Genomic DNA, 9991 nt, shown 5'->3' on the forward strand with positions numbered 1-9991 from the left:
AGGGAGGGAAAGAGAAAGAAAGAAAACTGTTATACCTATGTTTTTTTCTTGGGATCCTATGTTTGAATTCATTGCCAACATTTTCTTGCCACGTAGATATAAAGCTTTTTACAAGGTTATTCATGGCTATTTGAATATATCCTTGATTTATTTCTCTATTTCCCTGTCCATCTTCTTCAGTTACACACCTTCTGATCTCTTTTCTGTCTTGAACCCAGGAACCTATGACCCTTTGATGTCTCTCCTTGATCCATATCCCGGCTCCTGATTCCAGAAGCTCATGCTGCCTTTTCACTGACAAAATGTCCCTTTTCATTCTCAACACTGTCATTACCATCCAGACAAAACAAGAATCAATTTCACCATCTGTAGGAATACAGATATGTAAAGCAGAGATTCCTGCGGGGTTAAAGGGACTTTAAAGACAAGTGGCAAATGGGGAGATAACATTTCCAAGCAAAAGATATTCTTATTATATGAAGAGTTAACACAAATTAGCAAGGGTAAGATCAACAACTCAAAGAACAAGTGGGGAAAATCTGTGCCAAAAAGTAGAAAAATTCAATAACTTCAAGTTAATTTTCAGTTAATTTCAGTTAATACCTTCAAGCTCATTTTCAGTCAATGGAATGCAAATGAAAGAGTGACAGCATTTTTTACATATCAGACTGTCAGTGGCTGAAAAGGATTATAATTACTCGTGCTGGCAAGACTCTGATGAAATGAGCATTTTGGGGGCGGCTGTTGGGAGCCTACATGTGTACAAACTTAGCCTGGGGCATTATCAAAGCCTTCAACATGTTTCTGGTCTTTGAAGTAGGAACACTTTCCGGATTTTATCCTAAGGAAATAATTAGGGAAGCATGCAAAAACTTTTATGTGTTGGGATGTTCTGTGCAATGTTATTTGTAATACTTGAAAAAATGGAATCATTAGCTGCACAATATTAGAAATCTAGTTAAATAATTTATTTTATATGAGAATGTTAAACAAAAATCACGTTATCAGAGACTCTTTGATTTATGGGAGCAGGATCACATTATGTTAAGTGAAAACTGACCCATTTTGTGACAGCGTGGAGTGAGAAAGGCAGAATGGGTTTTTGAGTCAGATGGAGGGTATTTCAATTCCAACCTTTTCACTGACTGGTGAATTAACTTAGAAAAATTACTTAACCGGCCGGGCGCGGTGGCTCAAGCCTGTAATCCCAGCACTTTGGGAGGCCGAGACGGGCGGATCACGAGGTCAGGAGATCGAGACCATCCTGGCTAACACGGTGAAACCCCGTCTCTACTAAAAAATACAAAACACTAGCCGGGCGCGGTGGCGGGCGCCTGTAGTCCCAACTACTCGGGAGGCTGAGGCAGGAGAATGGCGTGAACCCGGGAGGCGGAGCTTGCAGTGAGCTGAGATCCGGCCACTGCACTCCAGCCTGGGCGACAGAGCGAGACTCCGTCTCAAAAAAAAAAAAGAAAAAGAAAAATTACTTAACCTTTCTGAACCCCAATTTCCTCATCTGTAATGGGGATAATATGTTAATAGGCCTGTTGTAAGGTTCAATTAAGAGATTGTATGTAAAGTGCTTTACCAAGAACCTAACATGTAGAAAACATTCAATAAATCAACAGTGCTATTTAAGTCACCCAAATGTCACCGAGACTCATTAGGCTATCTATAATATATAAATGACTCTCATTAACATCAATATTGCTAAATTTATGTCCTTGTCCCCCACCTGCTCACACAGGACCTCTGATGCAACTTGTAAAGTACTCTCTCTTCTGAATATTTCGGGGAGGACCCCAAGTACACCTAAATTATTTTCTTATTTTCACCAATCAGCTTCTGCCACATGGTTTCTTGCAGATTTCAGCCATTATCACTCATTCATCTCTGTGTGTGAAATACCTATGATTAAGCAGCTCTGTGTTGCCCAAATATACATTGATGTCTCCTGGCCCACTTTCATGGATTTATACTTTGCTGAGGGGAAGAGAAAACAAACTTTTACAAATGAATATATGTATTATATTGAGTGGGCTGGGCTCAGTTGTCTGGCAAGCCTAGGATTTCTGCTCCTATTTAAGTTGGGCTATTACAAAGCTGATGGGAGGGTCTGTGGCTGTTGGAGCAGCCTGTCACCATGGGCTTCACTGTGGGAGGGTCGGCCTGAGCAACAGCTGTATCTGTAAGTCTTTTCTTTTGGCCCGGTTAGATTCTGTTCTTCTATTTGGGTGGCAAGTCTGGGCCTTAAAGCCGAAGGCGTGAAGAGATCTGTGGGTTTTTAACATTGAGAAGGCTTCCCCACGTCTCAGCTGACTTTTTTTTTTTTTTTTCCCCCCCCCGAGAAGTCTCACTCTGTTGCCTAGGCTGGATGCAGTGACACGATTATGGCTCTCTGCAGCCTCGACCTCCCAGGCTCAGGTGATCCTCCCACCTCACAGCCTCCTGAGTAGCTGGGACCACAGGCATGTACTACCATGCCTGGTTAATTTTTGTATTTTTTGTAGAGGTGGGGTGTTCACTATGTTACCCAGGCTGGTCTTGACCTCAGCCTCCCACAGTGCTATGATTATAGTTGTAAGCCATTGCCTCCTGTCCCCCAGGTCTCAACTGATTTGATGTCCCTTCAACTTTTACTCCATGCAGAGAATAAACCTGCAGTGTTCTGCCAGTATAGGAAAAAGACAGTTACTTAGCTGCATGTGATGAGAGAGAGAATCTGCTTTTGTGTCTTAACCACTTTTAACCAATTCTTATTTCAGTCTGTCCTTCACCCCCACTCCCAGAGGTATGCGGTGCTATCGTTATCAGAGTCATTGTGGGGCCGTCTTTGGTGCAAATGTGGTTGTCGTTCTCAGCAGGAGCTGAGGGTTCAGCATTCTTTGGTCTTCAGAATCAATCTTCAGTCATTCTTTAACTTTTCCACATGCAAAGTTCAATTGCTACCATCTCCTTTCCCAACCTTGTGACCCTTTAGAAAATTCCCTTCTCTCAGGCTAGGGGTGTTTTGGGAAGGGGCAGAGTTAAATATATATTTTTAATTCACTATCTTCAACCGGAAGTTTAGATCTTAAGATTTTTGAAAAGTTGGTTGGCAGAGGTGGCTGGTGAGTTTCCAATGAGGGGGATTTTTGTTTGTTCCATTGCATATTTAATTGGGGAGGATATTCCAGAGCCTTCGATATGCCGATACTGCCTGGTATGTTGTGATGGGACAGAGGAAAGAAAGTCTCTCTTCCTCTTCTGAATTTAGGCGTGTTTACAGCAATTTAGTGGGACATGTCTTTTGAGTTTTACTTACAGCTCTCACCATTGACAAAGGATTTCAGAGGAGTTGCTGGGGGATGGGGACTGAGAGAAAATTCAGGTGACAGAGATCATGATTCTGGCTCATTCTATCGGACTGCTTTTTCCCTTAGGATTTTCCAAGACTTGTATTCCTAGTTTCCCAGATACAGTGAGTCATACTTGAATCCCCAGGATGGACATAATTTAGGCTGGGGCTGGGATTTTTGCTGCATTCATGTATTGAAAAGGAGACTTTCAGATTATTTAACTAACTCCTCCATTTTACATAAAAGCAATCTGGGGTCCAGAAAGTTTCAATGACTTAACTAAGGTCACAACTTTAAGTAAGCAGCAGGATCTCATGACTGGAGCTGCAATCAAGGAATTATAATACACATTGATATTCCTTAAGAAAATGGTATTAAGGAAACAAGAGACATTATCTTACTACATAAGATAGGAAATGCAGGAGGAAATTCGCTTGGCCAATCCTAACTTTATAAAGGTAATGCCCTGAAACGTGACCTTTGTATCCTCTCCTGTTCCTTACAACCAACAATGAAATCTTAAGACAAAATGACTCACGTTTGCCAAAGGCTGAAAATTTCAGTCCCCCAGTAATACTGGAAAAAATGGAGGGTTAAAAAGCATCATACTTGCGCTGGGCGCAGTGGCTCATGCCTGTAATCCCAGCACTTTGGGAGGCTGAGGTGGGCGGATCACCTGAGGTAGGGAGTCCGAGACCAGCCTGACAAAAATGGAGAAACCCCGTCTCTAATAAAATACAAAAAAATTATCCCGGTATGGTGGCACATGCTTGTAATCCCAGCTACTCAGAAGGCTGAGGCAGGAGAATTGCTTGAACCCAGGAGGCAGAGGTTGCTGTGAGCCAAGATCGCACAATTGCACTCCAGCCTGGGCAACAAGAGCTAAACTCCATCTCAATTAAGGAAAAAAAAAAATGCATCATAGTTGCTTAAGCATCATAGATGCCCCAAAAGCTTCAGAGTTGAGGGTATTTAGGACTCTTCAAATCTAGTTCTCTCTGAACTCTTCCCATCTCCTCATTCTTTCTGATCATCCACCCATGGTTAACCATTTATAGTAGCTATTCTTTATTTGAATTTCTCTGTTCAGTTTTCTTCCAGCAATAGCTCTCACTTTTACTGTGGAGTTCACCTCTGCTTCCTCTCCGCCCAGACTCTCTGCGGGAGCTTGTAGTTCAGGTGCTCCCGGCCTCAGAGGTTATTTAAGAGCTGGGCATTGACTATTACAGAGGACTACTTGGGACTTCCACTGGGAAAGGCAGGGCCAAGAAATGAAAAGAGAGAAACTTCATGCTGCTGACTTTATTTGAGCTCTGGAGCAAGCCAAATTGGAACCCAGAATACTTCTGAATTAATAACATAACATAGATGTATTACTCGGTTTTCATGCTGCTGATAAAGACATAGTCAAGACTGCACAATTTACAAAAGAAAGAGGTTTAAATGGACTCACAGTTCCACGTGGCTGGGAAGGCCTCACAATCATGGCAGAAGGCAAAAGACGCGTCTCACATGGCGGCAAGCAAGAGAAGAGAATGAGAGTCAAGCGAAAAAGGTTTCCCCTTATAAAACCAGGAGATCTCATGAGACTTATTCACTACCACAAAACAGTATGGGGAAACCATCCCCCTTGATTCAGTTATCTACCACTGAGTCCCTCCCACACGAGGCAATTATGGGAGCTACAATGCAAGATGAAGATTTGGCTGGGGACACAGCCAAACTGTATCAATGGATTAATAAATATAACCTCTGTTTTCTTTCTTGATCCAGTGTCAACAGGGCAGAGTGGTTTGTGTCACTTGCAAAAAAAGGAAATTCTACCTGTTAAATTATTAGTACAAACACACATGCATACACACTCATGTCTTGATAATATATTATTTCTAAGGGACAATTTAGGCTGTTTGCAAATGAAGAGAGAGATTTTCCTAAATGCATAGTGTCCCCAAGCCTCTGCCTGCAATGGGAACAGAGCTTTACATCATGAGCAAAATGCCAACTCCCTACTTGGTTCATCTTCCAGCTTCTGAATGTGTCCTCAGTGCCTACAAATGTATAGGGAATGTGGCCTTTTGGTGCAGTTTTCAAGCAGAACTATCTGCTCCACCAATGGCCACCTCGTGGCATTTCAAAGAGCTGACTCAAAGGTTTGAAATAACCACCTTTCTATAGGATGTCTGGCCACAGTCTATCCCTGGTTTTCACAGTACTTCGTTCAAGTGAAAAACCAGCCTTAGTAGAAAATGCTTATTATGCTCAGGGCCAAACAGACTGTCTACCACTCAGCCTCACAGTCAGTAGTGAGCAGTTAGACTTCTAGCAGACCAGTAGCCAAATGTTTTCCAAAAATCTAGAATTTTAAAATCTTTAAACCCTATTATAGCTATCCCAAGTTTTGGGGGGTTTGGGGTATTTTTCGTTTTGTTTTGTTTTGTTTTGTTTTGTTTTTTGACAGTCTCATTCTGTCGCCAGGCTGGAGTGCGGTGGTGCAATCTCAGCTCACTGCAACCTCTGCCTCCCAGGTTCAAGCCTCAGCCTCCCGAGTAGCTGGGGTAACAGGTGCCTGCCACCACACCCGGCTAATTTTGTATTTTTAGTAGAAGCAGGGTTTTGCCATGTTGGCCAGGCTGGTCTTGAACTCCTGACCTCAAGTGATCCACCCGCCTTGGCCTCCCAAAGTGCTGGGATTACAAGCATGAGCCACTGTGCCCGGCCATTACTGTGAATTCTTAGTTTACTTTTCTAGGAATATAACAGAAATTAACTGACTAAGCCTTTCTCCCCACAAGGTGAAAATGAGGCAAAGGACCTGTATTTCCCTATGCCTGTGGAAATCCAAAGGTCTTGCTTTTGAAGCGTAACTAATGCCTAAGACAATGATTCTCTGAGTGTTCCCAGAGCAGCAGCAGCAGCATCGCCTGGTAACTTGTGAAAAATGCGAATTCCCGGGCCCTGCCCCAGACTTACTCAGACTGAATCTGGAAGGGTAGGGCCAGAAGTCTATGTTTGAATAAGACTCCCTGGAATTCTGATGGAGCCAAAATTGGAGAACCACTATCCTAAGTACCTGCAGTCCAGAAGAAGTGGGTCATTAGGACCCCTTTTAAAGCAGATTTTTTTTCAGAGGATGGTCTGGAGCTGCTGCAGGCAGGTGCAGGTGGATGTGTGCCCTGTCATATAACTGTAATAATCAGAAATCAGTGGCGGCGTGGGGTTTGTCCATACACCTCAGGGAATGTGCCTGTGAGGTTTAAGCTGAGGTGACCCTGGAGTGCAATGGCTATGGGGTGTCAGTTTCCCTGTACCAGGCGTTCCCAAATCCCAGGTTTTTTTTTGTTTGTTTGTTTGTTCTTGAGACAGAGTTTCGCTCTTATTGCCCAAACTGGAGTGCAGCGGTGTGATCTTGGCTCACTGCAACCTCTGCCTTCTGGGTTCAAACGATTCTCCTGTCTCAGCCTCCCCAGTAGCTGGAATTGCAGGCACCCACCACTACTCCAAGCTAATTTTTTTTTTTTTTTTTTTTTTAAGTAGTAGAGACGGGGTTTCACCATGTTGACCAGGCTGGTCTTGAACTCCTGACCTCAGGTGATCCATCCGCCTCGGCCTCCCAAAGTGGTGGATTACAGGCATGAGCCACCACGCCTGGCCAACCCCAGGTTTTTTATGCTGCAAGAGACTCAGTGTTTCACCATCTCTAGCTAAATAAATCATGTTCCGACCATAATGCAAAAAGTGTGTTGTCTGAAAAAACGAGACCTAAAAAACCTTTCTGCCCTTTGTGGCGACAGAATTCCTGGTTCAACCTTAAATGGCCTTAGTTCTTCTATAGGAGTTATGGTGACTTGCTTTGTTTTGAGTGTCAAACTTGATTCCAGGCTTAGATATGACAGCAGAACAAGTCCATTAAAACTCGAGTGTATGTGTGTTGCAAGAGCTGGAATTGGTATTTTGGGGCCTGGAAGAGCTGAAAGTCAAATCAAATGCCCAGGTCACTGATTATGTCACATGCATTGAACACTGAGAAACAGTCCTGGGAAAGATCTCAATCCCTGTTTGGAATGTCATAATTCCATTTAGGGAAAAATACACCAACCATTTCCCATGCAAACTTCTGCAAAGACACCATTCACAGACGATGGAGACTTGGAGTTGAAAATGGACACACTCAATGAAACCCAGGATTCCAGATCTTCTTTGACTTGTCCGAGAAGCAATGAAAAATAAACAATCACGGGATAATCTAATATTACACCAAAATTAGCAGTATCTTTTCCTTTCGGTCAACGTCAGACCAAAGCCGAGCATCTCTTCTCCCTGTGGAAAAGTCAAATAATTGCAAAAACTCCTGGAGATACCGGTTTCTTCTTACCCCAGGGCCTTTCACCAATTTGGCTGGTCTTTTCAAAGGGCACATGGAGAGTGATAATATTTCGTATGTAAGCGTGGCCATAATTATGGCAGGGTGTGTGCATAATCACCCCAAAGCTAACAATTTCCATGGAGTAAATGTGCTAATAGCAATGGAAGCAGACACCCTAGTAATAGAATTTTTATTGGCTCTTTCCTTCACTCACTGTCTTCATAGAAAAACATCTGCCTAACATTTAAAAACCACTAGAAGAGTGTAACTGGATTGTTTGTAACACGAAGGATAAATACTTGAGGGAATAGACACCCCATTCTCCACGATGCGCTTATTTCATATTGCATGCCTGTATCCAAACAGCTCAGGTGCACCATCAATATATACACCTACTGTATACCCACAAAAATTAAAATTTTAAAAATTTTAAAAAGAAAAACATCTGCCTAATCTCAGAGCACAGCTGCTGGTGAAACTTCTGCCTGCAGGATTTTGGCCCTGTGGTCTTATCTGTGATCCTATGACACCCACTCCCTACCACCAGCTGGTCGAGTCCTGTGGAATCTACTCAAGGAAAACGGCTTCGAGAGAATTTCCTTCTGGCTCCCGGCTCAGAGCCCTGGGGAGCTACAAGATTCCTCCTCCCATTTGGAGAGACCCTTGACAAATCATTTCTATTATTATTATTGTTATTTTTAGAGACACGGTCTCACTGTGTCACCCAGGTTGGAGTGCAGTCATGCGATCATAGCTCACTGCAGCCTCGAGCTCCTGGGCTCAAGCAATCCTCCCACCTCAGCCTCCCAAGTAGCTAGACAAATCATTTCCAAGCAGGGAAGGAGTTTCTGAATGACTTAAGGGGTGTTCTAGAGTCTCTCAAACCTGAGTTACAACAATTGTGTGGTGAAAAGGCTGCTGAGAATTCTTGAGCATGAGGTAAAGAATGAACTTTTGCCATGTTAATATCTATAATTAAAGCCAATGGGAGGATTTATGTTTTCCAGAAATGGCTTTTTGGAAAGATTTGCTGTTCAGCAGTCCTGAGATCCAATGCACATTTGTCTTACATTAAAAAATACCATCGCAGAGAAACATCAGTTCATGACTTAAAGGAGAAACAGTATTCGGGTATTTAAAAGGCGCGCGCGTGTGTGTGCGCGCGTGTGCGTGTGCGTGTAAAAAGTTAAAATAGCAAATCCTTTCTGGATTTCAGAATCCAATTGCTCAGGATATGCATTCGGCTCAGGCTTGAAAGGAGAATTTTGCTAAATGTCCTTTAGGTCTCTGATTACGTGTCTCTTCTCCAGACATGCACTTCCTTCTCGTGGAGTCTCAACTAGACAACTGCATTAATCTTCTCTCAGCTCTACATGTTTTCTTCATACAGATCAGAGCCTGTAATTATCTTATTTGTCCTTTTGTTTCCTGCTCTACCGTGCAAGAGAGTTCTATGAAAATAGGAACTGCAGACAGCGTTGTTCATAATTTTATCCCCAATGCCTAGCAGAATGCACCCACTGTATACAGTGGAAGGTGACCAATAAATACTTGTTGAGTTAATGGTCATGATGAGATAGACATAAAAAGAGTGCCTCCGTAGTAGTGTGTTGAAGTCTTGAAAGAAGAAATGAAAAGGGAAAGATACCAGGTAAACTGATTTCTAAGGTAAAGATTAGATCAGCTCATCAATAAGGTTATTTAGAATATCGGAATAGATGTGGGATATAATTCCTCATATTATCTCTTTGTGTGGCATATACAGCGTTATGGAGAGATCATGGGAATATGTCTACTTCTTGTGTTGCTGAAGCCATGTTGACCAGGGCCTGGTGTATGTGGAGTACACAGTCAGAATGCAGGCGGTACAACATGTTTGCTCTACAAACTGCCCCATCCGAGTAAGAGAGGGAGTTTCTATTAATGAAAGGAGTTCCAGGCACAAGAAAACCATGCTGTACCTTTTAGGGCCTCCTCTGAAGAGCTTTGTACTATGGAAATAAGGAAACACCATTCGTTATTAAGCCCATAATATCCATAGTATGTATCAGGCATCTAACACTTTTTTTTTTTTTGAGACGGAGTCTCACTCTGTTGCCCAGGCTGGAGTGCAGTGGCGCAAACTCCACTCACTGCAAGCTCCGCCTCCCAGGTTCATGCCATTCTCCTGCCTCAGCCTCCCAAGTAGCTGGGACTACAGGCACCCACCACCGCACCCAGCTAATTTTTGTATTTTTAGTAGAGACAGGGTTTCACCGTGTTAGCCAGGATGGTCTCGATCTCCTGACCG

General features: G+C 43.0%; 1 protein-coding gene across 1 annotated transcript in view; it reads right to left on the minus strand.

Annotated features, from left to right (window-relative positions):
- LOC105552640 (ribonucleoside-diphosphate reductase subunit M2) overlaps positions 1 to 9991 on the minus strand; it is a 21579-nt gene that overhangs the window by 4079 nt on the left and 7509 nt on the right. The window contains exon 2 of the mRNA XM_011998343.1: positions 1503 to 1511. Within this exon, the coding sequence (XP_011853733.1) occupies positions 1510 to 1511 (2 nt within the window). The 3' untranslated portion in view covers positions 1503 to 1509. The remainder of the gene's footprint in view (positions 1 to 1502; positions 1512 to 9991) is intronic.

The sequence above is a fragment of the Mandrillus leucophaeus genome, unplaced genomic scaffold, assembly GCF_000951045.1.
Source record: "Mandrillus leucophaeus isolate KB7577 unplaced genomic scaffold, Mleu.le_1.0 Scaffold569, whole genome shotgun sequence".
Classification (NCBI taxonomy): domain Eukaryota; kingdom Metazoa; phylum Chordata; class Mammalia; order Primates; family Cercopithecidae; genus Mandrillus; species Mandrillus leucophaeus.